Genomic DNA, 26,292 nt, shown 5'->3' with positions numbered 1-26,292 from the left:
TTAGGCGGCTCACTTTTGCATTTATTACAAATTTATGCTATAGGGTCGCTATGAGTCAGAATTGACTCGACGGCAGCGGGTTTTTTGGTTTGCAAACCTTTTACTTTGATATCTGAAAGGCCCGCTGTCTCAGACAGACAGTATCATTATTTTCAGCTATTATAGTGAGTTTAAGTAAATGTTCCCATAATTTCAAAGTCCAGATAAAAAGTATTTCTCTGTGGAAGCTCAGTCCCTTGGTTTTCTTTCTTGAAAAGTCTTCAGGCAGACTGGTTAATTAACTTCAAAGTACTGAAAAGCACAGCCACTGTGGGGGAGAAAAAAAAAACAAGTCAGTTCCTTCCCCCAAAACAAAAACAAAGACCAAACCCATTGCCATCGAGTTGATTCTGACTCATAGCAATCCTACAGAACAGAGGAGAACTGCCCCAGAGCGTTGCCAAGGAGCAGCTGGTGGATTCGAACCTCCTGGTTAGCAGCCGAATGTTTAACCGCTGCACCACCAGGGCTCGATATAAGTGAATGCAGCCTGGTATCAGAACGTGTACTTCAGTAGACTAGATAACTATCTGATTATGACACAGTCTCCTTTAAATTCCTTTTAAATGTTTTCTTTCTTTCCTTCCTTCCTTCCTTAAAATCTGATGCACAAACATTAAACCAAGCCAAACCCACTGCCGTCCATTCGATTCTCACTCGCAGCGGTCCTACAGGACAGAGTAGAATTGCCCCATAGGTTTCCTAGGCTGTCAATCTTTACGGAATCAGACTGCTACATCTTTCTCCCGCGGGGCAGCTGGTGGGTTCAAACCACCGGCCTTTTGATTAGCAGCCAAGCACTTAACTGCTGTGCCACCAGGGCTCCCCTCAAATCAGTGACCATTTTTAAACTAAAGGCTATTTAAGGATCTGCCTATTATTCTGCAAGGCTGACTTGTTATCAGATAAACTGACCAAGGGCTAAGATATCCCTTGTGCTAAGTCGTGTTTTTTCTACCTAATTTCTAGGTCGAGCATTTTGCAGGTCAGTAGTCCGTGTGATATTTGAATCAGGCGGTCACAAATCGTATTACTGAGTTCATGAAGCCTGAACTTCAGACAACGTATAAATGAACATTTTCCCTGCTCTCTGCCTCGGTGCTGTCACATCAAAAGTTAATTTGGGTGTGGATGGCCCCTAAACCAGCAGTTTCTACCTTGGGAAGGCCTGGAGAACTTTAAACCAGTCCTGATTTAATCGGTCTGGGACAGGGCCTGGGCATCAGGATTTTCTCAAAGCTCCTAGATGATTTAAAGTGCCCGAGACTGAAGACCTCGCACACTGAGGGGAGATTTGCTTGACGCTGCTCCCCCTTGACAAAGACGGCCAGGTGTGGAACCTCCAGGAGCCCGTGCAGAGGTGGCTTAGGAATAGGAGGGAAAGCCAGTGGACACGATGTTCTCGGTGCAGGAATAGGAGGGAAAGCCAGTGGACGTGATGTTCTCGGTGCAAGCGGGGTGGGAGTGGACTAAGTAGGCAGGCCAGTGTAAACAGAGGTGGGACCTGGGGCGACAGACGTCCATCAAGCATGTATTAACTCTGCTGAGATTACAATCTCAAGGTAGGGATATTTCCCAGGGTTCATATGGCCTTAAGCAAGTTGGTGTTAACTGTAACCAGTTAAGATATATTTTCAGTTGGCCAAAGGCACTGCATCACAGCAGAGTGAAACACTTTAGTTGCTAGCTTCCTCCAAAGTTCAAAACTCAGGGAAAAGAGCTGCCAGTCCCCAAGACCTGTGGCTTTTACCATCCTGCTCCTCCCTCTCTCTGTGACATGGGGATGGGACTGATTACCCTGCCATCCCCAGCCAGTGCCGGCCCCTCTGTAGCCCGTGCCCCTGTGGGCTCAGGTCCCCAAGTGGAGGATATGCAGACTGGAGCCCCGTGAAAGGCAAAGTCTACCCTCGGGGTTCCTTCCTTGTGAAGCGAGAGAACCGTCAGTCATATCACTGTACTCTGTCTGCTTTTTGTGAAATTGGTAAGCTGACTTAATTGGGACGGATGAGAATTTCAGAGGTCCCACACCCATGAGGCTGGTAAGTATATATGGCAAGCTTATTTACCATTCTTAGTTTTATTTTTAAAAGGGGGAGGAAATAGAGAAAAGTGGTTGGCTCGAAGGTATTTTAAGCAGATCTCTTCTAAGAAGGACAGCTCTCTCCAAGACCCAAGATGAATTTCATCCGAGGAGGGTGGTTACAGAAGTACCTTCTCCCCTGCATGCTGATTAAGTTTGTCCCCACCTCCCTCTTACTTTAACCTGGCTCCCACCTCAACTCAAGGCTCACAGGACTAGGGAGCAGGTGTGTTTTCTGGGACTTGAGAATCAACAGGTAGTTGGGAAACCACTGTAAGTAAAAGTGCACGGTGGGATCTTATAACCCTTCATAGGCCTGTTCCTGGCCGACCAAAAGACTTTGAAAGTGGAGTTTCAAAAAGCTGGTCAGCAATTCACTCAGATTACAGCCCTTCTCCTCTCTCCTCAGGAGGGAGTGGCCGTCGTGGGAAAGGGTGGACAGCTGCTGACTTACGGAGATAAGGTCGAGCTCTATTGTCCCAGTGTTCTCGGGATCCAGCTGCTTGAATATCTCTGTAAAGGAAGAAGAGGGTGTCATACATGCGTCGGCTGAAACACATTTATCCCCAATGTGGCAGGGGATTTCACTGACTGTCACAAGCTATTATCTCTTCCCTCCATCCCCAAATTAAGGAGGGAATTTCATTCTCAACTCCTGGTCCAACGTGTTCCGGCCCAGATGGTTTCACTATCGTGAAAGGTGGTCAGCGCTAATATTGAGAGAATGGAAATGGGTCTTACTCAAATCTCTACTTACTGAACAGCGTCTCCAGCCGAACTAAACACCGAACAAAATTGTCGAAATCGATGATGAGCTGGTCATCTGCAAACCGAGCCACGATGACTTGGTGGAGTTGACAGGGCAGCTTGAAGCCTGAAGTTACAATGAAGAGACAAACTGACTGCTAAGTATGAGACGGTGCCACGTAGCTCTGTTTACCAGTGATGGAACCGACTGGCAATTCAAATGAGAATTATAACTGCTTTTGTCTCGGCCGCTGTGAGGCTGGTTTTATTTTGCAAAGCCCGTACCTTCTGCTATTTTATTTTCCCTGTCCGCCCTCTCCCCGTCTGCTCCCTTCCACTGCCTCACTTCCTTAGCGACCACTGGCCCTTGCTTTGGTCAAAACTAGTTCCTGTTTCCCAGGACTTTCTTGCTGCTTCTTATTTCCACGGCCCATGCTGTTTCATGTTAGCCATGCTTCCTTAGTTTGCTTTGTTTAGCTTAGCATCATCTTGGAGACTAGATTTTTTCCTGGGTGGATGTGGCAAAAACTGGTCATAGCACCCGATATCAATTCTCCCTTCTTCCATAGTCAGAGAATTTTCAGTGGGCCCATGGCTGCCTAGCCTAAAGACTGCATTTCCCAGCTTCCCTTGAAGCCATCTGCAGCCTCGGGATGAAGGTCTGGTCAGTGGGATGTGAGCAGAAGTGGTGTGTGCCTTTAAGGTCAAGGAGCCTGTCCTTCCCTTCTTCCAGCAACCTGATACGGCTGTCATGTGGATGACGGTGACACTCTCAGGGGTGATGAAGCAACATCACAGAAAGAGCCTAGGTCCCTGACGGCATGGAGGCACCAGCCCGGCCTTGGACAACTTGAGCTTGGACTGTTCCATGAGAGAACGTATCTTATTAGCACTGTATTTGGGGGTCTCTGCTACAGCTTCCTGTCCCAGCCAATCCAGTGAACAACTTCATGTTTTCATAACCATAGTCCCCACAGTGCACCAGTCTCCCACTCTGTTGGGAGAACAAGCTTGTGGCCCCTTCATTGATACCTGCTTCCACTAGGGACGTACCCTAAGGGTTGTACTAAAACAGTCCATTTCCAACCAACCCTACACCTGAAAGGAGGAGTCTGGGGTAGTCTGTTGAGAACTGGCTTTGCCTGCCTGACCTGTCAGACTGCTTGGAAAGAAACTAGGATTCGAGAAGGTGGCAGTAGAGGGCAGAGCATCCCGGACTGCACTGCATTTGACCCAGGATGTTTGTATTCAGCCAGCAGCTGCTTTACTTTACAGCTTACCAAACTTCATCCTGTGTGCAGTGTCTCCCCTTACTCTACAGATAAAACAACGGAAGTAGTTATGAAGTATTACCTGCTTCTTCTAATGCTTTCCGCATCTCATAGGAATTCATGGTACCAGACCTGTCAACGTCGATTTCCCGGTAAATTTTCTGCAACACGCAAAACAGTTATAAGAATCATGGCCCAAAGTAAAACTGAATGGGGATAACGTTTTTCCAGTTTTGGATTTTCTACTTTGCCCTTGGAAGAGTCACCCATGGTTCTGCCTTAAATAAAAAAATAAACACTAAACCTGTTGCCATGGAGTCGATTCTGACTCATTGTAACCCTACAGGACCGAGTAGAACTGCCCCATAGAGTTTCCAGAGCATCTGGTGGATTCAAACACAGTCGGAGCACTTAACCACTAGGCCACCAGGGTTTTTGTCTCTCTGTGAGCTGGGTGGAGGAGCCCTGGTGCAGCAGTGATTAAGTGATCGGCTGCCAGCTGAAAGACCAGCGGTTCAAACCCACCAGCCACTCTGCCGGAGAAAGACCTGGCAATCTGCTTCTGTAAAGATTACAGAACCCTTGGGAACCCTCTGGGGCAGTTCTACTCTGTCCTAAAGGGTCATTATGACTCAGAATGGACTTGAGGCCAACGGCCTGGGTTTTGGTGAGCTGGGTTGTAAATATGTCTGAGAATGTTTTGTGGGTTCCCTGGGGCCAGTTCATTCTATTGCCTTGGAAAGCAGACTCTTCTGTGCTTCTCCGTCAACCAGCCATATACCTGGGCCCATGCTAGGTTCATTTTTGTACTTGAGCTGTCAAAAATCCAAGTTACAAGGGGCCACATAGCCTTTCCAGGTAGTCCTTGGTGGTGGCTTTTAGATGTCCCCATTTCTGGTAAATGATCAGATGGAGGCAGAGAAGGGACCACTGAACATGCTGAGTCCTCGGTTTTTTCTAGGTGACTGACTGCGCTCACACAGCCCGCCCTTCCTCAGTCTGAGCTCCATCACGGTAACAGCCCGAGCTCCACCCTCCTGAATTGCTGCTGCCTCTTAAGGTGGGTGTGCAGCTTGTCCCCCCGACACAGATCCCAGCCTCCCACCCGGCCTCCGGGACTTACCTGGTAGTTCTGAATCTTCGTCCAGAGGATGTAGAACTCCTTGAGCCCCAGCTTTCCACTCCCATCCGACTGCCTTCAGTTAAGGGAAGCTTCTTCAGTCTGGGCTCATTGGGCACCTGGTTTGTCCTCTCGCCTAGATAAATCCTGCTAATCACAGCACAGCCACATGGAGACTTCTCAGAAGGCCTCTTTTCTGGCTTTTCACATCAACCTATCCTCATCAAAAGGGTGGGAGATGTCCCAGCTCTCTGCTGGTTCAGGTGGCTGCTTTGATGGGGAGATGTTGAGGGGGCCCGAGACCCTGCTAAAAAATAGGACGATCTGCACAGAGCTTCCGACGGCTTCTAATGGGTGGGCTCCTGCCATCTTCTGGAGTATTTCCAGGAGGACTTCTGTGAGGGAAGCTACACAGTGGTGCCCACAGGGAGTCCACTAGTAGATAAAGCTTCCCAGAGCACAGCCTGCAGCTGACCATTCCTGCTCGTCAGGCATCAGAAACAAGAGGGGCGAGGACGACTAGGGGCCAGGGTGGGCTGCTCAGTGTCCTGAGAAGGAGCCAGAGCAAAGGGCAAGCAGAACATTCATGGTCTGCAAGGAAATCCTGACCGGAGAAAACAGACTCGCATCAGAAATATTATGGTTTAGGGGATGTTTTCCGAGGGAAGGAGGGGAACACTGCCGGTCAGGAAGCAACTCCAAGCTGCTGTGGCAGAAATGGTGGGTGTGCTCCTGGGGACTTTCTGCAGCCATAGTCTGTGCTGCAGTGGACCCGGTGTTTCTCTTTCCCCAGCTGGGCTTTCTTCACATTTCCCTAGCAGGGGAGGCCAGTGCTGACAAAGAGTCCCACGGCTCAGCTCGGGATTCAGGGAGTGGGGCACAGTGGGCCATGCTGAAGGGGGAGAAGGCCATGGGTGTGACTCTTTTCAGAGTGAGCTTTCACAGCCCATCTCCGTCCTCTGGAGCACAGGAAAGGATACGTCTAGCATGTCAACCATGATTTTGCATGTCTCAATGCTGAAGCCGTCTGACTTGATGTCTTGGCCTAGAAGACAAAACAAGCGTGAAAGGAAAGCCTTCTAGAGCAGTATAGTCCAAGGGAACTTCCTATGATGACCGGAATGTCCTGTATCTGCACTGTCCCAGAGGAACTGCTAGCCACATGTGGCTATATTAAAACGTGACTGGCTTTTACTTCTCATAGTGACCCTATAGGACAGAGTAGAACTGCCCCATAGAGTTTCCAAGGAGCGCCTGGTGGATTCGAACTGCCGACTTTTTGGTTAGCAGCCATAGCACTTAACCAGAGTGCCACCAGGGTTTCCGCTTTAACTTTTTTAGTTAACTTTAATTATTTTAAATAGCCACATGTGGCTAGTGCTTACCATGTCGGGACAGTGCGGGGCAAGTGTTACATTTGTCTGACTTCTCTGTATACCTGCCATGGACAAAGAGTTTTAAGAAGTGTTTTTTAAATAAGCGAAAGTGTGACAAATGACTGGGCCTTCATGTACTGCTACCAGATGCCATCCAGTTGACTCTGACACATGGCGACCCCACACGGGTCAGGGTAGAACTGTGCTCCATACGGCTTTCAGTGGCTGAATTTTTGGAAGTAGGTCACCAGGCCTTCTTCCCGTGGCACCTCTGGGTGGACCTCAACTGCCAACCTTTCAATTAGCAGCTGAGGCTGTTAACAGTTGGCACCAGCCAGGAGCTCCTCTTATGTGCTAACAGCATGCAGAATCACCTGTGGCCTCAGGCAGCAGCGAGGAGGACACCAGAGGGCATGTGTGTTCACTTAGGCTGTGGCCTGTGAGGGGGAGGCTGCTGAGAGCTGTCGGGCTGCACCGCAGGCATGTATGAGTATCTCCATGTCCCGGCTGACGGCCAGGACACTGTCTGTGACCTACTGTGCTACACTGGGTGAGTCCTGCCTGGAGGGAGGTTGGTTCCCCACAGACATCGCGAGGAGTCCACACTTGGGTCATGTTCTTGTGAACAGTTACATCTGAGGGCAGCCACATACCAGGGGCTCCTGCAGCTGACCTTGGGACACAGGCCTCACAGCTGCCATTCGGAGCACCATAGCGACCTTCTTGGGTATGGGCATGGTTTTCCCGGAATTACAGCCAGAAGCTGAGCGTGGGCCCTTGGGCAGAGGCTGGAGTCACCAGGCACCCGGGGGAGAGGAGCTAAGCTTCGAGGCACGTGTGTCAGACAGTCTTGCCCAGCAAGGCCAGCGTGGTCTGACTCCCCTCTTCCATCCCCCCTCTATCAGTGGACAAACAATGAGGCTTCAGTCTCCCAGGCTGGTGACTGCCGCACATCTGAAGAGCCCTGTGACCTCACTTGTGCCTGGCGGCCTCAAGGGTAAACACCATCTTCTTATCCTCCCCCCAGATCATGAAGGGAGGGTGAGGCCCAATAGAATGCTGGAAGATGAGCCCTGCCCCCAGGCTGGAAGGCACTTAAAATACACAGTGGCTACAACAGTGGACTTGAGCATACCAACAATTGTGAATATGGTACAGGACTGGGCAACGTTTTGTTCTGTTGTACATGGGGTGGCTATGAGTCACAGCTGACAACAACATACACAGATACTACATATACATATGTATATATACACTGTATAAATATATTTGTACATATGTGTATAATGTACACATACATATATTTATATACATATGTATTTCCCCCTGCCTCCCAGTGGTGATCAAAGGGTTGAACGATCAATCCTTTGATATTTTTTGCATAACAGTTACAGGTTGTAAAGTTTTGTGAGAATCATGGGTCTACGCAGTGCAGTGAATTATTTAATATGGCCCTTCTAGCCAGTCCTTGTGACTCCCACACAATGAATGGGTGGGACTATGCAAATAAGGTGCTTGGGACTCACAAGTGGATTGGATGGCTTGCTGCTAATGCAAATAAGGTATATGGGGCCCATGTGGAGGTGAGGCCATGCAAATACGGTGTATGTAGCCCTACTGAGGCGATTGGTCACTTTTGCCACCCTGCTAGGCTTAAAAAGAAAGCCAATCCCAGAACGGAGGAGGGACCTCACTACCATCAAGAAAGAAGAGCCAGGAGTGGACCTGGGGTCCCTGGGCTGAGAACCTCCTAGACTCAGGAGACAGAGTTGTAACACTGGAGAAGGTGCAAGACGGTGAGAAGCACAAGACAGTGAAGAGCGGCTACAGTGGGTGTGCCAACCCACTGAGCAAGAGAGTTGAGCACCTTCAGGCTGAGGCTTACTGGTGGAGCGGGGTGCTTCTGAGCACTTACTGGCAGAGCTAAAGAGCTTTCTAACACTTGCGGAGCAGGGCCGAGAGGCGGAGGGCCAGAGGTAGGTATGCCTGTGGGCGCAGCTGAGAAGAGGCTGTCTTGATTGAAGGGCTGTATCCTGAGCATTCCAGAACATGAACTGTAGCCTGTTACTTCCCTAATAAGCGCCATAACTATGAGTACGGTCTGTGAGTTCTGTGTGGCCACTGCAATGAAATCACCCTGCAGGGTAAAGAGTGCCGTGGGAGGGACGGCTGGTGTCAGAACTGGTAAAAAGGGAGGAGGTATGTCTGACCTCCACCTTGTAGGAATCAGCCTCGGGCTGATGTTGATGGTGATTCTCTCCCTTTGTGAGTGAGCGGTCTGATGGCAACACACCAATTTTATGGTCCACCTCATTTCTCACGTCTCTACCCAGTTTTACTCATTCTCTGTGGAAGCCCAGCCCTTCCCTTAGTTTATGTGTAAGTATAAAACGATCCATTTCTCTTTCCATTCTGTCTAATCGATGAGATGTCATTGCTACTCCGGAGAGTCCCCACTAACTGCAGCCAGGGGATTTGGGAGTGTTTCTGCTCCCATTATCTGGGCTGACTCAGCTTTTTCTCACCAGTTAGTCATCATCATCGCAGCAGTTTATTGAACACAGGCTTTGTGCTAGGCAATTTCCACATGTTACCTCACGTAAGACTTTCAGCCACTCTAAGAGATGAGCAGTGATGTGTCTATTTTACAGATAAGAAAATGAGAGAGGGAAGTTATATCACTTGGTTTAGATCACAAACTAGTTAGTTGGAGAAACCTGGATTTCATCTCTGATCTCTAGATCTTTATTTTTTTTAAATCACGTCATTCAGGAACTTCCTCCTCCACCCAATTCTTTGGTGACGGTGTGACAATTACGTAAGGAGTGATGGGTTCAGCCACTGCAGCCACCGTGTGGAAGAGGAAGGCTTCCCGTGTTCCCGCCCGACCACAGGGGCAGGAGGAGGGGTCTGCAACCAGGGGATACTTACGCTTTGCTAGAACTCGTCTCAGGATGGTCTGCAACTCAAAGGCAGAAATCTCCGCGTCCTGTGGACATGCAACCAGAGAGGTTACTCACCCCTGTGGGCGCTCGGGGAAGCCCAGGGCGGCAGACGTGTAACGGCCACCTGCCCCATCCAGGCTCTGTGCCAGGTGCAGGAGGTGGGTCTAACAAGCCCCCGATGATGCCAACACGCTGACCACACTCCGAGCAGCACTGCCACAGCCCGTTCACCCGTGCTAATGAACAGTGTGCTCCGGATGGAGTCCATTCAAGGTTTCTTTGCTTCAGAGAACACAAAGAATAAATTGTCCACTCCACCTGTATTTGTGGTCTTATTTGACTTAGTTCTCTCACCCCGTTCCTCCCATCCGGCAAGGCTTCTTCATCCTCTAAAACTCAGAGCTTAGGCTTCCTGTAAAACGGGTAAAAACCAGCTGCCTCCAAGAACCGGCCCAGCCCTGTCTAGAGCCCCCTAAGTGAGGGATCCTGAGAACGGCTCAGGCACCTCTATTCACCTATGGTATTAGTCAAAATGAGCGACAAACTCCACTGTTAGAAACCAAGATTGATTTGTAGTCATCTTTCCCTTTTTGGGGGTGTGTGCGTACGTAATTCACATTAGTGGGGGAAATGTCTCTGTAATGCCCCTTTCCCCTGAGAACCTGTGGGAGGGGAAGGAAGGCAGGTGGGAGCCTGGAGCGGATGGCACCTGCTTCAGCACTTTGATGAGTCTTTGGCTAAACAAAGGGAGGCTTTGATGAGTCCAATGTTGAAAGCTAAGTTCTAAATTCCTCTGTATAACGAAGCAGTTTTTTCTGGAGTTGTTGGGAAAAGGGCTGAACGGCTTTGCAGGGGCTGCAGTGTAAATGGCTGAAGGGTTTTTTTAAGAACAGGGTCGTATAATACTGTTTTAAGTTGTTTGCACTCTTGTGGTGTGAAGTCCTTCTGGCCCACCAAATGCTTACACATGGTGGGCTTGCTTTCGTGGAAATTAAGGATAAGGGGCCACATTTCATGCCTCAGCTAGCACAGACCAGTGAAAATAAACAGCCACAAGGTGAGACTAAGAATTCCACAGAAGGAGGAATGCAGAGCCAGAGCTGACCATGATAATGGACGTTCCGGCCACGTGCGCAGGTCACAGGAGGACATGGGCTGGGGTCTAAGCTGAAATCTGAGTTACATTCGCCATTCCCCTTTGCTTTTGTTGAGTTTGTTTAAACTGAAGTCTCCTTGGGGACGACTGTCTTTTCCTTGGCATCAACCAGTGTTTATAAGGTAGAGTTTTCTGGAACACCTACCTCCCCTGCCAGCTGGGCAAACAGCTTTCTGAATCCATCGTCAATGTCGTCTTCACTGATGTCCAACTGGAAGGTGAAGCACAGAAATGAGAACAATGGCTCAGAGTGAAGAATGAGAGCAAGCTGCCTGCTGACCCTTCCATGGCAGCCCCCCTGTCCCTTCATGGTTCCCTTTTCCATCTCTCCCTTTGTAGCTTCTCTTGGGTTACCCTCTAAGGTTATCAGGTCTGAGATAAGCACAGTGTGATGGATTAGTAATAGAATCTTCTTCTAGTTAAAACACATGAGAGGGAGGGACTTACACTCTAACTTTTCTCACAATGGGTATCTTCTCTGACATCCAACCACAACTGTTTTACGGTCTACTGTAATGGGGACTCAGGGTCCTGGTGGCGCAGTGGCTAAGCATCCGGCTGCTAACCATAAGGTCAGCAGTTTGAATCTACCAACCACTCCTTGGAAACCCTATGGGGCAGTTCTACTCTGTCTATAGGGTCACTATAATTTGGAATTGACTCAACGGCAAAAGGTTTGGTTTTGTTTATGATGGGGACTCAGAAGCATAAAGCCTCACTGGAATGTTCTGAAGAATTCTGATGGTGGCTAGAAAGCACAGCCCATGGGACCCTCTGAAATTGTTGAGTCTCTTACTCAATCCACATGACAAACACAGAGCTTCAGCAACTAAAGGGTTGATGTTATCTAGCCCCTCAGGTCTTGGGACAGAGGAGATGGTGTAATTCCTCACTGTGGGGTGCTTTCCTCCCTTGACTTTAGATCCTTTAAGGTTGGGCCTAGTCTGAGGTCCCCGAGTTATATCCCTAAAAGCCCTTCAGGATTCTTCACTGAATGACAGCTTTTGGAACTTTAGGGAATCTGTGAGGTCATGTCCTCTAGCTTTGCTTTCATGGATGAGAAACTGGGGCCCAGAAAGGGGAATGACAAGAAGCTCACTCATCCAGCCCTTCACGTAGCACTGATGTTCCATCCTTAACATCCCCTCATGTGCGCAGGGTTAACTGCTCCAGGGGCAAGGACTGGCCCAGACCCCAACACAGTGGCCAGAGCCAGTGCAGGAAGCAGACTCTGATCCCCCGGGCAAAGGGCTGGAGCCCTAGTTTCAAGCTGTGCTCATGAAGCCCTAGGGGCCCCTTTAAGCCCTTGGGATTGTGTTTTGCTCCTCTGATCTCTGGGCTGTCCATGTCAGAGTGGGTAGACTCCAAGGAGCTCCAAGTACCTCTTCCTGGTTGGCTTCAACTTCATCATCGACGGCTCTGAAAACAGAAGAAAATGACATGTTAGTGAGAGGGAGAAAAGGAAGCCTTACAGATAGCCTTGCTGGGGTGGAAGTGCAAAGTTAACATCCAGCAGGGGGCACCAGTAGGGGATTACTTTCCATCCTAAATTTCTATGGTAACACTTCCCCCTAAGTAGCAGAAATTAAGACCGAAAAAAAAAAAAAAAGATCCAAGGGAGATTTCAGGCAAGTTGGAGACTTTGTTTTTGCTTGCTAGTTTGGGGCACAATCTTCCCATGTAGTGTGGGCTGGTACCCTAGACAACTTTTAGGTTCCATCTGAAACACTCTTTACCATAGTAAACCTTTTATACTGAGAAGCACACCATGCCTGCTTGTCCTGCCTAAGGCTAAAGAAGGAAGGCTGTGTGGACGCCCATGGGGAATTTCAACGGAAGCAAAGGTAGTGGGTAGCTCCCCATGCACTGCCCTGGATCTTAACAGAGGCTACCAAGAGCCCTCTCTGCAGTGCTGGCACCTCACAGAAGAAAGAGTAAGGGACCTCTTGGTGCTGGCAGTTGGAATCTGAAATTAATATCCTAGGACAAGGAAGTAAGACACCTTTGTGGGGGAGCTCGTTCTGAGGAGTGGAAGAGCTGAGAGGATCAGGGCTTCCCTGGGAGAGTGGCTTCTGGTTTGCAGGGAGGGACAGTGCTGAGTTGCCACAGGACAGCAGGGACAGTGGGCTGAACGCACCAGGCTTCCTCCAAAGGATCCTGCTATAAGCCGAGAGGGAAGGCCCCTCCCTCTAGACAAGCTTTACAAACAGCCATCAGTGCAGGAAAGCTGCTGCCAGGCACGGTGACATTATTGGTTTGCAGCTGCCCAGTATTGTTTCCTATCCTTAACAGCACCTCCGCTTCCTCAAGGGAAATCATGTCTATATCATGTTTTGTCTTGGAACAAGGCTACTTCCTTGCTTCTACCTCCCATTGCCCTCTTGCCTCTCTAGAAGCCAGCAGGCTGGATGGCTGACCTGAGCCTGGCCCATCAGACACACTGTACTTGTTCTTGGGATCTGAGCAAGTGGCACAAGGTCAGAGACGACATGGTGTTAGCTGCTGTTGAGTCGGACCCTGACTCATGGCGACCCCATGCATAATGGAATGGAAGACTGCCCCGTCCTGGGCCATCCCCATGATCAGCTGTAGATTGGACTATTGTGATCCATAGAGTTTTCACTGGCTGATTTTTGAAAGTTGGTTGCCAGGCCTTTCTTCCTAGACTGTCTTAGTCTGGAAGCTCCATTGAAGCCTGTTCAGCATCACAGCAACATGCAAGCCTCCACTGAGAGACGTATGGTCACTTCAACTGAGACGCACTGGCCAAGAATTGAACCTGGGTCTCCTGCGTGGAAGGTGAGAATCCTACCACTGAACCACCACTGCCCCCACAGGGGACGCAACAGCTGCCATACTCCCTACTTCCCACACCCAGACCCTTCTGCACTTCCTTGGTTTCTGCCCTTCCCCATCTTGTCCCCCCTCAGTTCTGGAGTCCCCAACAGCCTTTCAATGAATTTTCTTTTGCTGAATTTGCCCAAGGTTGATTCTGTCTCTTGTAGTCAAGTACCCAGCTGAATATCCACGGCTGAGGCAGCAGCCAAAGGGGCAAAAGCCATTGTGAACTGAGGCCATCAGCAATGGCACAGAAGCTGTGCTGATGGTACAGGGAACTGTGACACCAGCCAGAAAGGATTCCCAAGCAGCTTGGGTCCAACAAGGAAGGAAGGGACCTGGAGCCCTAGTGACTAAAACAGGAAGAGGTTCTGGAGGCAGAGACCGGTGAGATTGTCACTTACACCCTTGGTGGTTCTCTGAGGTCAGTGGCCTGGGAAAGCAGGGATTATACCAGCACTGGCCAGCTTTCTACAAATGGTGGGACCAGGTTCATAGCTAGTCTAATACCAAAACCAAGAGAACCAAACCCGTTGCCATTGAGTTGATTCTGACTCATAGTGACCCTACAGGACGGAGCAGAACTGCCCTATGGGGTTTCCAAGGAGCAGCTGGTGGATTTGAACTGCCAACCTTTTGGTTAGCAGCCGAGCTCTTAACTACTGCGCCACCAGGGCTCCACAGCTAGTCTAATAGAAGTCATCAAAATGAAAATACAGTAACAGCTTGAAAATTCAAAGATACAACTGTGAGACCAGACTCTACAATTCACTCTACAACGGGCCAACCACCCTTTTCCGATAAAGAATATTCTTGAGTGTTTTTTTTCTTTACTTCCCTGAGTTTAATGCTAAAAATCCTTCAATACCAAATTCCCCACTCACCTTTTGAAGCAAGCAGGGAAGATAGATAAAGAACGGAAAGTCAGAGAAGTAACAGGGGATAGACCAGAGGAAGGAACCGGGAGGGGTGGGTGGAGGAGAGGGAAAAACCACCTACTGGTAGTCAGCTTTCTTTTCAGAAAAGACCCGGATGCAGAAGTCCCCATCTTTGTGGGGCTCAAACGTGGAGGGCACCAGGATATACTCTCCCGGAGGCAGCTTGAAGCGGTTGAGCACCTCCCGGAGGTTGATGAAGGTGTCGGACCGCTCCCGCGCTCTGTGTGTCAGGAAGAAGTTCTTGCTGAGGTGGATGCTGGTCTGCCCGGTTAACTGGTGAAAGGACAGACAGACAAGAGACAGCAGAGTGAGAAAGGATCCAAACCAGTATCACCTTCACTCGCTGAGATCAGAGGACTACAGTGACAAAGTCTGGATCATAGCTAGTCTAACACCAAAACCAAGCAAACCAAACCTGTTGCCACTGAACTGATTCCGACTCACAGGGACCCTACAGGACAGAGTAAAACTGCCCCATAGGGTTTCCAAGGAGCAGGGGGTAGATTCAAACTGTCAACCTTTTGGTTTGCAGCCGAGCTCCTAACTACCATGCCACCAGGGCCCCGTGGTGGACCTACTAACTCTTACATAGTTTATCCAACCCCGCCGTAATCTGGTGAAGTGGGATGGTTGCCCAGCTTCACTGAAAAAGGGACTAAAGACCAGAGAGATTATGTAACTTGTCCAAGGACACACAGCCTACAAATGGGAGAGCTGGGAATTAAGTGGGTCTAGGTCTCCTTCCTGGGCTCCCACAACGTCTTACAACTCACAGTCTGCAGGATTCATCGCTTCCCTTTCTGCTCATTTTAAGAGCCACTCAGGACTCTGGGGAGACTCTCACAGTCCTCGGACCATGTGTTGTCTACCTGGAACCACACCATGTATGGGCTCTGCCGGCTGCTGAACTCAGACCAGCTGGACCTGAGCAACCTCACCAGGGTCCCAGAGGAGCAGCACTCCCTCTTCACAGCCACCAGCCCTGCCCAGGCTTCCCGATACTTCCTGAGCTCCGGCAGCCTGAGCCTCTCATCTGCTGGTGAACCCAAGCCCCCAGGGACAGGGCCTAAGCTGTGTCAGACGTACCTCCTCCGGAACCTGCCAAGATAAAGGAGAACAACACCTGACTCAGACTCGGGGGAAGCTGCATAAAAAATGCCATCACTTAAATGGTCTCTTTTGCTATCCCCTTTTCTCTGTAGCTTTAGCAATTATTAACCAAATCAACATAGTAATTATTTTTCAAGGGACTCAAAGCATTTCCACGTTAAAAAAAAAAATCTTATGACCTGGTAATACTGTGGACAGCCCTTCCTTACTACCGTTCTCAATTTATAGAGCGTAAAACCGAAGCACGAGAAGGAAGTGACTCGTCTAAGGTCAGCCAGCAGCTGTAGCGGAGCCCCCACGCCGCCCCCACCCAGGGGAAGCCACTCAGTCTGAGGACTCAGTGCGGCCACGCAGAGGCACTGGGGGTGAGGCGGTTCTAGGCCTCTGTCTGCATATCTGACCTGTACTTCTGTCAGTAAGTCACTTCCCCTCTTATCTCCAAAGTTGGGCCCAATGTCACAGATCCTTCCCAGCTTGGAAAGCCTGTGACTGGGTTTCCAAGCCAGGTGCCGGGAGTGGGCCTGTGTCTCACAATTCAGTCTGTGTTTTCCCTGGAGCTATTGTGTCCCAGGTCTGAAGTCCTCTGCATCTGTATCAGGGACTGAGCAGTTTGGAATTACGTGCATTTTTAGCACTGATGGTGCTTGCCCAACTCTTGCCCAACCCCCTCCTCAGGCAGGTGAACAGGTTATCACTCTTGCCAGCGATGGTGTGTGGAGAGCCTCTCCCCAGGCACACATGGGTAGTGGCTCTTGGGTGGGTAGGAGCCCTGATTTGTGGTCTCTGCCAATTTCCGTGGTGTAAATACTCCCACCGCGGCGGTTCACAGGTTGCCAGCGTGACCTCACTGTGCGCGGGGCTGGGAAGAGAAGTGCACTCGGCTCTCAGGAGCCACCCATCAAACCAACACACACCCCACTTCAGCAGCTCCAGGTCTTCCTTGCTCCCCTCTTCCCCCACTGCTAACCCAAGGCTGTGAGAAGCTCTACAATGTTCTGCAGAGGGGAGTGGGGAGGTTACTGGGCCCAGCACGGAGGTTAATTCTCTCTGCCCAGCCCTCAGCCTGAGGGGCCAATAACTTGGCTCCCCTCTGACTGCGGGGATGGGGCTTGCTTCTCTTCACTGGTACAGAAGGAGAGAAGGACCTGCGGGCAGAGAGTGTCTGTGTGGGGCACAGGGACCTTGTCAGTGGAGCCCTGGCAGGAGCATAACCACTGACTGTCCCCCGAGCTCGCCACCTTCCGGGCCAAGGACTCTGCTGGCTGGGACACGAGGGACCCACTGGCTCTGTTCCTGTCCTTGCAACAGTTCCCGCCATGGTCCAGGACACTCTGTTCTCAGCCTAAGTCTCCTTGTTCTTTGGAGATTGATGGGTAAACCGGAAGGCCAGGGCTGGGGAGGTATGAAAGCTCATGGAGGCCATTCTAAAGAATGTAACTCCCAACGTCTGTTGGTGGAGGCTTGCATGTTGCTATGATGCTGAACAGGTATGAGCGAAGCTTCCAGACTAAGATGGACTAGGAGGAAAGGCCTGGTGATCTAGTTCCAAAAATGAGCCAATGAAAACCCTATGGATCAATGGTCTGATCCACTGCCAAACATGGAGATGGCCCAGGACTGGGCAGCATTCTGTCCCAGTGTGTGTGGGGTTGCCAGGAGTCGGGGGCCAACTGAACAGCAGCTAACAACAACTCCCAGGAAGCTGGCTATAGGGGCCCAGCCAAGGGCTTGGAACCCCCGGATGACACAGACCGGCTTCAGGGACCTCCCTGCATGAGGTTCTCCTAAAAACTGGCAGGCCATGGCTTTGCTTTCCCTTAGCCACACTCCCTGTCTCCTGGTTCTGCCTCTGGCTGGCCTTTCACTCGGGCTGAGAAGAGCAAAGGCAGATGGGGAGGTGGCAGCGCCATCTGCCCACCTCATAGATGCCAAAGCCGATGGTGTGCATGTCCTCCCCCATTTTCCTCTGCCGCCGCCGGTGCTTCTGGATCAGGCCCACCAGGAAGGTGCAGCCACTCTCCCCGTCCTCCTGGTCCTCGTCCTCCTCCTCCAGCTTGATCACGTACTGAGGGTTCATCCAGAAAGTATCTGCAGCCAGGGAGGGGCCCAGGTCAGCCACCCAGGGCAGAGGAGCCCAGCCCTCGGTGGGAAGAGGTGGCCATTAGTCACTGAGTGGGGCAGGTGGAGCTCTGAGGGGGTCCCTGGTCCCCGAGGCTGGAGTCTGCTGGAAGACGATGAAGATGAGGGGAGACAGTGGGCCCAGTCAAGGTGGGGACTGGTTGGCCGCCCCGTCTGGGTGGGAAGGGGCCGTGATGGGCCAATGGAAAAAGATGGCCTGCGCTGTCTGAGACTCATGGGGACCTAACACAGACAGCCCCCTTCAGCCTCTCTCTTGCTTTCAGGCTGACTGGTCTTAGGGGCTGTTTGTGTCACCCTGGAAAGCAGTGTGGTTAGAGTGTGGAGGGCAGATATCCTTCACCTCAGCTGTGGCTCCCCCTGGTGGACCTTCCCCTCACGGGGCTCTTGCGGGAAGGTCTGATATTAGCCAGGCTGACCTGGCCTGAGGAGGCCTGGGGTCATCTCCTCCCCTTCACACTAGCCCCTCAGTGAACCCAGAGGCCAGGAACATCCTGGGTCTGTTTTGCCTCTTGTTCTGGGTCCTTGTTTTCTTGGGCCTATCCCTTGCCCACCCTTATGGTGTCTCTGCCCTCCCCACTTCCAAAACTTGTTAACAGAAGGAGATGAGATTCATTCATGCTTAAGGGTAATTATGCTGATGGCCTTCCCTCACCTAATGGGATAAAACTCTAATTGAGGAATTATCTGTTGCAGGGGTTGGCAAACTACAGCCTGTGGATCGTTGTCTGCTTTTGTAAATAAAGTTCTATTGGAACACAGCCACAGAAATTGGTTTACGGATCATCTATGGCTGCTTTCAGGCTACGACAGGAGAGCTGAGTAGCTGTGGTAGAGACTGAACAGCTTGCAAAGCTGAAAATATTTACCATCTGGCCCTTTATAAAGATTTTGCCAACCTCTGACTTAGTGTGCAGAGGAGGAGGTACATTCGTTGGGGGAGATGGGGTAGAGGGCCTTCTCAGCATCTCTGAAACCACCACTTGGTGGCTGCATACTTGAGGTGAAGGGGTACCAGACCTAGAGGCACCAGTCAGCTGGTCCCAGTTTGGCTACTTGCTTTGTGGACCTGGTCAGCCACTTAGAGCCTCAGTCTCTTCCTCTGTAGCAGAGAATCAGTATATGATCATGACCTGCCCATCACAGTACTTAAAAAGTGGACTCTACAGTCAGAGTGCCTGGGTTCAAACCCCAGCTTACTACGCGTGAGGCCTTGGGCAAGTCACTTAGCCTCTCCAAGCCTCAGTTCCCTCATCTTTAAAGATGGAGATGATAAGAAAGTGCCTACCTCAGAAATTTGCCGTGGAGAGGAAATGGAATATACATAAGGCACTGAGGATAGCTCCTACAATCCAAAGTGTGCTCCATAATTGGCAGCTACAGTTCTGAGGGAGAAAGGGTAGGGGGGCGCTAACCCGCCAAGGCAGAAGAGACAAGGGATCAGCAAAGGACAGCGAGAGAACTCCCCACCCTCGCCTGAACAGGGACTCTGTCGACAATGTGCAGATGGGTGTGGCGGGCAAGGTTCCCTGCCGGCTAGGTCCCCTGGCTTAGGGTGGATGAAGTAGCTCATGGGCAGAAACACTGCCTCAGAGGCACAGGGAACTCTAGCGCCTGGAAAGGACATTCCAGAAAGAGCAAGTCTCGGGTTCTGCCTGGGTAGGGAGGCAAGTGAATGCAGAAGGTAATGGAGCGAGAAAACAGAGGTGGTGGTGAGACCGAGTCTCAGGAAGAAGGAAACAGAGAGGGCCATAGTGAGGAGGAGCTGCCTCCTCTGGGAGCCAGGCTGGGGTGCAGTGCCTCAGAGTAGGGTGAGGGTGCCTCAGCCTCTGGGGACCCTGTGTGGCAACAGGCCTCACTCGGGTAGTTCCTGCAGCCTCCCGCGGTGGAGCCCCGCCTCCAGTTCCCGTCCATCTTGGTGAGTTTCCACTTCTTGTAGGAATCGCTGGTGAGAGTGTCGGGCGTCAGGTTGCAGATCTCCAGGCGGGAGTAGTGCCTCAGGAAGTCGCCGAGGGACATCCTGGTAAAAGCAGAGACAAGGGCGTCCCCAGCTCACAAAAGGATACATTGGCAAGCCTTGAGCTTCTACCAAAGGCCAGGCAGGGCAGCCAGGAGGCAGTCCCTTGGGGCCAACGGACACCAGCTCCAGAATCAGGAGACCCAGATTCCAGTCCTGGCTCTGCCACTTCCTAGCTGGGTGACTCTGAACAAATTACTTAGACCTCTTTGAAGCTCAAAGCTCTCATCTGCATACACAAGGTGACACGTGGCGACTCGTTTGGCAAAGTACAGGTCCCATCCAGATGGAGATGGTCCTCATGGTCACAGAGACACACAGACACACAGACGTGCAGGTACATCACTGTTCACTCAGGGGCTGGTTTCTTAAGAGGCGGGGATGAATCACCAGGGACAGGTTGGGAGAGAGACCCCAACTTGCCCCTTGTTTTCTCTTGGAATCTGCACATGCATCCAGAAGTTCCTCTTAGCATTCTTAATGAAGCCGCTCAGCTTTGAAAACCGATTCCTCAGAGGGACACACTGAAGACAATTACATAGAAGAATTTTTTTGTTCAGGGTCCAGCGTACAGTGATTCACTGAAAGGAATTCAAAGCATACGCGCATGTGCGCGCACACACACACACACACACCAGGATTCCATGCCCCTCTGCCCTTGACATGATAACCTCACTCGGGTTCACGTTGCTTTTTGAGCAATTTTCTAGTAAAAAACACAGGCAGATGCATCTTTCCCAGAAGCCTCTACCAATCTTACCAGAATTCTCCGTCTTCATGCCGTTGGGTCAGGCTTTCCCTCACCTCTGGGTCTACAGTGTTCCAGTTTGGGCAGCTGGAAAGCAAAGTAATGTGGGAAGCATGAGAAAGGGGTGTGGGGTGACAGCTTCTCCCTGAGGCCCCTCAGAGCTGAGAACGAGGACACCCCTCTCACCTCTGAGGGCCCAGACCCAGCAAGGGGGCAGGGAGCACACGTGGCTAAGGGCCTCAGGGGAGGAAGGTGAGAGGAGGATTTATCCTGGAGGGTGGCGGCAAGGAAGAGTCTAGAAAATGAACACAGCCCTTCAGGGAGAGAGAGATGGGCCTGGCAGCTCTTTTAGGGACAACTGAAAGTCTGGTGAGAAGCAGGTCAGCAGAGCTCCCTGAAGCCCGGCAGGGTGTCTCTGCGCTACCAGAGGTTGCCGGGGAGCGGGTCAGGGAAGAACCGTAGGTGCTGGGCTGTGGAGGAGGAGGGGAAGGGGAGCAGGAGGTATGCCATGATGAGAGAAGCTCTAATGAGATGCTGTTGTTGGGTGCTGCTGAGTTGATTTCAACTCATATGGATCCTATAGCCCTATAGGACGGGGTAGAGCTGCCCCATAGGGTTCCCAAGGCTGTAAATCTTTATGGAAGCAGACTGTCACAGCTTTCTCCCACGGAGCAGCTGGTGGGTTCCAACTGCTGACCTTTCAATTAGCAGCTGAGCTCTTAACCCTGTACCACCAGGGCTCCTTTCAAATGGGACAGTACCCAAATAGTGGAAGGTGTAACAGGCCTTCTAGTTAATTCCAGGAAGCAACAGAAGAACTTCTCTTTGGTCTTTGGCCCAAAAGTTCATTCCTTGGAACAGAACAAGTACTTGGGGGTCGGGTGGGGGGTTGGGGGAGGGCTTTGATAAAGGCCCCAGAGAAGTGTGAATCTGAGCTAGAGAAGGGATTAACCATGAGAGAGTGAAAGGAATGAGCACCCCAGGAGCCCTGGGCCTTGTGAAAAGGCCCCCTGACTGATGGAAGTCGTGCCCTGGTTAATCAGTTACTGCCAAGGCGACGCTGATTCATGGTGACCCTGTGTATATCGGAGTAGAACTGTGCTCCATAGGGTTTTCAATGGCTGATTTATAGATCACCAGGCCTTTCTTCCAAGGTGCCTCTAGGTGGGCTCAAACCAGCGACCCTTTGGCTAGCAGCCGAGTGCATTAAATGTTTGTGCCACCCAGGGACTCCAAGAGCAGTGGTTAAGAGATCTTTATTAGAAGGTGCCACCTGCCCTATGCATCCCACTAACGTGGCCTGTGAACCTGGGCCCTTATTCCTCAGCACATCACACTGGTCTTCCCTCTCTTCACCTGCCAGAAACTCTCAGGCAGAACACACCCCTGCTGCTTTCTCTCAGCACCTCCTCCATGGCCCCCCAACTTGCTGAAACTACTCACTTGTCATTCCACTTCCCGGTCCACTCCACTTCCCCCCAGGGATTTCGTATGCGGATCAGTTTCTGCAGACTTCCGTTGCTTTCAACCTAAAGGATTAGAGGGAAGAGAGCTGAGCTAGGCCTGGAGGGACAACAGTTCAAAGCCCCCTTCAGCATGTCCTGGGGGTTTGACTTCCAGGCCACTCACCGCAGCCCAGCTTTGGAAAGTCGATTTAGAGCAGCCAGGGTGTGGCTTGTGGCTTTTTCACCTTTGTCCTGAGTCTGAGGCACAAACATGCTTGTTCTAGACTTGGCTTTAGCCCTTGACATCTGGGCACCTTACTTTAACTGAATATAGTAGGACATACTATGTCATAGGAGTCCAGGGACGCCGAAAGATGGAAACAACCTTCATGCCTATCACTAGACAATGGATAAACAATGTGGTATGTCCACACGATGGAATACTACTCAGCCATAGAGAGAAATGAAGTTCTGAGATATGCTAGAATATGAACCTTGGAAACACGATGCTGAGTGAAATCAGTCAGTCACAAAAGGGCAAGTGTCCTATGATCCCAATTATATGAAATATCTAGAATAGATAAGTGTGTAAGAAACCAAAGTTGATTAGTGGTCAGCGGGGTGGGAGGGAGGGAGGGAGGGAGGAGCCATTGCTTTGGGGCACTGAGCTTCTGTTAACGGTGGTGGAAAAACATGGCACTGGAAGTGGTGATGGCCACTCAGCATGATGAACGTAGTTACTGTCACTGAATTGTGAGTGTGAAAAATGGTGAATTGTCAAATGTCTTGTATGTATTTCTATCACAACGAAACAATTAACAACAACAAAAAGCCCTGGTGGCAAGAAGTAAACGCGGTTCACGAATGTTGACCGAACTTTGGGTTGGGATGTGCTAGATACGACGTTTTAGCGCAATTGAGAAAATTTAAACGATGTTATTGAATCAATGTTCATTTTCTTGGGTATATGGAATAAATTTTTTTTAATTAAAAATAGATATTTTACTTTTATTTCAAGAAGCTTTTCTTATCCAAGTTAAAAAAAAAAAAATCAGGCCCTTTGCCGATGAGTCAATTCCAACTCATAGTGACCCCTATAGGACAGAGTAGAACTGCCCCATAGAGTTTCCAAGGAGTGCCTGGTGGATTTAAACTGCCGACCTTTTGGTTAGCAGCCATAGCACTTAACCATTATGCCACCAGAACCTAAAAATTCCTAACCCGAAATTAATCCTGCCTGCTGCTTTGCTGGCTTGTTTTTTTCACCCAAAGCCGCTAATCGACTTTTCTTTTCTGTTGGAGGAGCCCAAGGCCAAACCCAGGGCCATGGATTCCAACTCACAGCAACCCCACAGGACAGAGCAGAACTGCCTCATAGGGTTTCCAAGGCTGTAATCTTTAGGAAGCGGAGGACTCCCACATCTTCCTCCCTGCAGAGGGTTCGAAGAGCAGTCAAGAGCTAAACCACCGCCTCTGGTGATTTGATGGAAAAGACTCTAGGCTTCTTTGATTTACATTTCAAAAGGTCTCATGGCTGCTGGTGTGTGGAGGGCCAGATTTTTTAGCTGTCAGGCCAGAGTCCACCTAGTAATCTGGTATCAATTGATCTCAGTAAAAGGGTTCAGTCAGTCATGTTCAGATTTGCCAATGGTTGATCTCATAAGCCTCGTTGTAACCACAGGGTCGCTATGAGTCAGAATTGACTCGATGGCAATAGGTTTTGGTTTCTGGTTGTAACTAGCCTACTTTCAGCCATTTGCTTTTTTTAGAATCAGAAGATAAGGTGGAAGTAAAAAAAATTCTAACATTAAAAAAAAGAAGAAGTGGACATGTGGAAGACCCGGTGTCTACTCTTGGGTCCTGTACTCAGCAGTGAATGTGGGCTGCTTAACGATTATAATATTTAAGACTAGTAACCGCAGCACCAAGAGTCTTCAGGCTCTGTGCAGGCCCTTTACATATATTAACGTGATTGAATTGCCACCACAACCTCACAAGGAATATATTATTGTTATTTCCATTTTAAGGATGAGAAACTAAGGGACAGAGCGTTCAAGTAACTTGCTGAGGCCCCACAGCTGGAAAGAGGCAGAGGACTCTTTGAACCTGGGTTTAGAGGCAACTGTTTTTGTGAGAGCAAACGTGAAAGCACCTTAAGGAGTACGAAACACTAGACAGATGCAAAGCATTGTTATTTTTACCAGCTAGCCCAGAAGAGGAAGATTTTAAGTGTAAAAACAAGTACAGTAAAAGGCCCCAAGTGGAACTCTGCGGCCACCAGAGGGCAGCACGTCGCCCTTGGCCAGCCCTGCTCCGGAAGAGACACCCTATTTCTGTTTGAACACCAGGAACACCAGGCCTATTTGGAAACAGCACCGGGGTAATGTGCGGGCCCCACCCTGGGCAATCACAGGCCAGCATGTGCTCTCAGCCGTCGTGTCAGAGAGAGAAAGACGCCTGAACACCCCCTCCGGGCGTTACCTCCTCGGCTCCGGTGACGGAGTACGCGTGGCCCTTTACCAGCTTCTGGAACGTGATGGCCTCTGAGTCTGCAGCGCTGGTGATCTGCAAACGGGAGCAATCAGCCCCGGCCACCACCGCCTCCCTCCTTCACACCTGCCCCACCACAGACACCCCACGCTAGGTGTGACCCCCGGGATCCACTAGGGGGGCCCTGGCTGGGGGGAGCACCCCGCTGCTGCTGCTTTCAGGCGCTGAAACGCCTTTAACAACCTGAGGAAACCCTAAATGCGGCCCTTTGGGGGAGCTGCACTGGGCCCACCACCATGAATTGTGAAAGGTGCACTCACACCTGGAGCTGAGGCCTGGGGCCCTGGGCACAGGAAGACACCCACAGGGGCCAGTTCTGCCTGCTCTGGGTCGGCTACCCTAGCGGCATGGCGCAGACCAGACAGTTCTTTGTTTAGGGCCTGAGCTCAGAATTTGTTTCTGTTGTACTAGAAGCACCTCAAAAGCACCCCTTTCTCCCGTCTGTTCCGAAGAAGGCTGTCATTTCTCTCTTGGTATACGGGAAGAAGGGCTGAGAGTACAAAGGGCCTTTTGCCTTGCCATGGTCTCCGAGAAAACTCTGGGAATCTCTGCCTACAGTCTGACAGATTTCAGCCCCCAAAGCCAGAATTTCTAATCTCTGTCCTTGCGGGGGATCAGTTCCTGGACAGGACAGGGCGCTGGACATGGCTTTTGCCTCCAGGCTCCTTGGGGTCAGAACATAGTGCCCACCTCCCCTCCCCTGGTGAGGGCTGCCAGCACAGCTATTAGGAGGAAATGGTTTCTTTCTGCACCTTCTGGAGTCTTTCCACGGGCCCATTAATCCTGGAACAGAGCGAGGGAAGGCTGTGGGGCTCAGGCATAGGCCCTGCAGATGGCAGAGGGCATGTCCCGGCCAGTCCTTTCTTCAGGACTAGCAGAGGGCAGAGGGCTTTCAGGGAACCTGTGCTCTGGGGTGGTTACTCGGAGGAGGCTGAGAATGGCGAAATGGGCAGGGGAGGAAAGGGCTGGAGGCACTATCACCCCAGACCGCCTGGCTATTGCTTCGCCCCCTTCGGTGCTGTGCCATGAGCAGTACGGTGGGCCGGGGGTGGGCTAGTGTAAATAGGGGCGGCTTGTTTCCTCAGCTTCTGGCGCCTCACCACAGCTAGAGCAGACTGGGGGTGAGGTGACGGGGCGCAGGCCTGGACTTACATCGATGGAGCAGCCGAGAAGAGAGCCCTTCTCCAGAGCCTTCTGGATGATCTTGAACAGGTTGGGAGGGGCCTTCCTCAGCTCATACCACTCGGCGATGCCTCCTGTGAAGTCCTCAAAGCCCTCGGTGGTGGAGCCCCCCGAGAGCGCTTCGTAACACCCGTTGATCCTACAAGAGGGGAGAGATGCTGCTGCTGGCAGTGCTGACACCACTGCCTCTCAACGGGTCCCCTCTTGACGACGCGTTTGTCTATAGGACACTGCGGGGACCCTCTGCTCAGATCCTCCTGGGCTTAGTGTCCAACTCAGAGTGCCCATGAAGGGCAGTTACCGTCTCTCTGGTACTTGCAGAAGTTTAAAAAAAAAAAATCTCAGAGTCTTAGACTTGGAAGGATCTCGGCGATTATCTGGTTCAACCTCCCAAGTGTGCCTGTTGATTCCTTCCACATCCTAACAGGAAAGGGGAGGTCGGCTAATTGACTGACTGTGTGGCCTGAATAGCTAAAAATAAGACAGCAGTCCAATAACAAAGGCAGTTTCCCGCAGAAGTGGGCACCGTGTGAGCATGGGCATATTGCTCCAGACCACCAAGGAGGAGTCCTGTGGCTTCTCTAACTCCACGAC

General features: G+C 50.9%; 1 protein-coding gene across 1 annotated transcript in view; it reads right to left on the bottom strand.

The window, feature by feature from the left end:
* The window catches only part of CAPN2 (calpain 2), a 60,524-nt gene continuing 34,232 nt past the window's right edge, over positions 1 to 26,292 (bottom strand). Inside the window, exons 5-21 of the mRNA XM_049868165.1 lie at positions 25,669 to 25,837; positions 24,448 to 24,531; positions 21,965 to 22,050; positions 20,534 to 20,608; positions 19,616 to 19,776; positions 17,539 to 17,708; positions 15,597 to 15,608; positions 14,572 to 14,783; positions 12,117 to 12,153; positions 10,880 to 10,945; positions 9,565 to 9,622; positions 6,238 to 6,302; positions 5,261 to 5,329; positions 4,220 to 4,298; positions 2,877 to 2,993; positions 2,574 to 2,632; positions 1 to 307 (exon numbers count right to left, since the gene is read on the bottom strand). Coding sequence (XP_049724122.1) covers positions 284 to 307; positions 2,574 to 2,632; positions 2,877 to 2,993; positions 4,220 to 4,298; positions 5,261 to 5,329; positions 6,238 to 6,302; positions 9,565 to 9,622; positions 10,880 to 10,945; positions 12,117 to 12,153; positions 14,572 to 14,783; positions 15,597 to 15,608; positions 17,539 to 17,708; positions 19,616 to 19,776; positions 20,534 to 20,608; positions 21,965 to 22,050; positions 24,448 to 24,531; positions 25,669 to 25,837 — 1,543 coding nt within the window. The 3' untranslated portion in view covers positions 1 to 283. The remainder of the gene's footprint in view (positions 308 to 2,573; positions 2,633 to 2,876; positions 2,994 to 4,219; positions 4,299 to 5,260; positions 5,330 to 6,237; positions 6,303 to 9,564; positions 9,623 to 10,879; positions 10,946 to 12,116; positions 12,154 to 14,571; positions 14,784 to 15,596; positions 15,609 to 17,538; positions 17,709 to 19,615; positions 19,777 to 20,533; positions 20,609 to 21,964; positions 22,051 to 24,447; positions 24,532 to 25,668; positions 25,838 to 26,292) is intronic.

Source organism: Elephas maximus, chromosome 24 (assembly GCF_024166365.1).
Source record: "Elephas maximus indicus isolate mEleMax1 chromosome 24, mEleMax1 primary haplotype, whole genome shotgun sequence".
Lineage (NCBI taxonomy): Eukaryota > Metazoa > Chordata > Mammalia > Proboscidea > Elephantidae > Elephas > Elephas maximus.
Note: the sequence above shows the minus strand (reverse complement) of the source record. Positions and strands in the feature narration are given on the sequence as shown.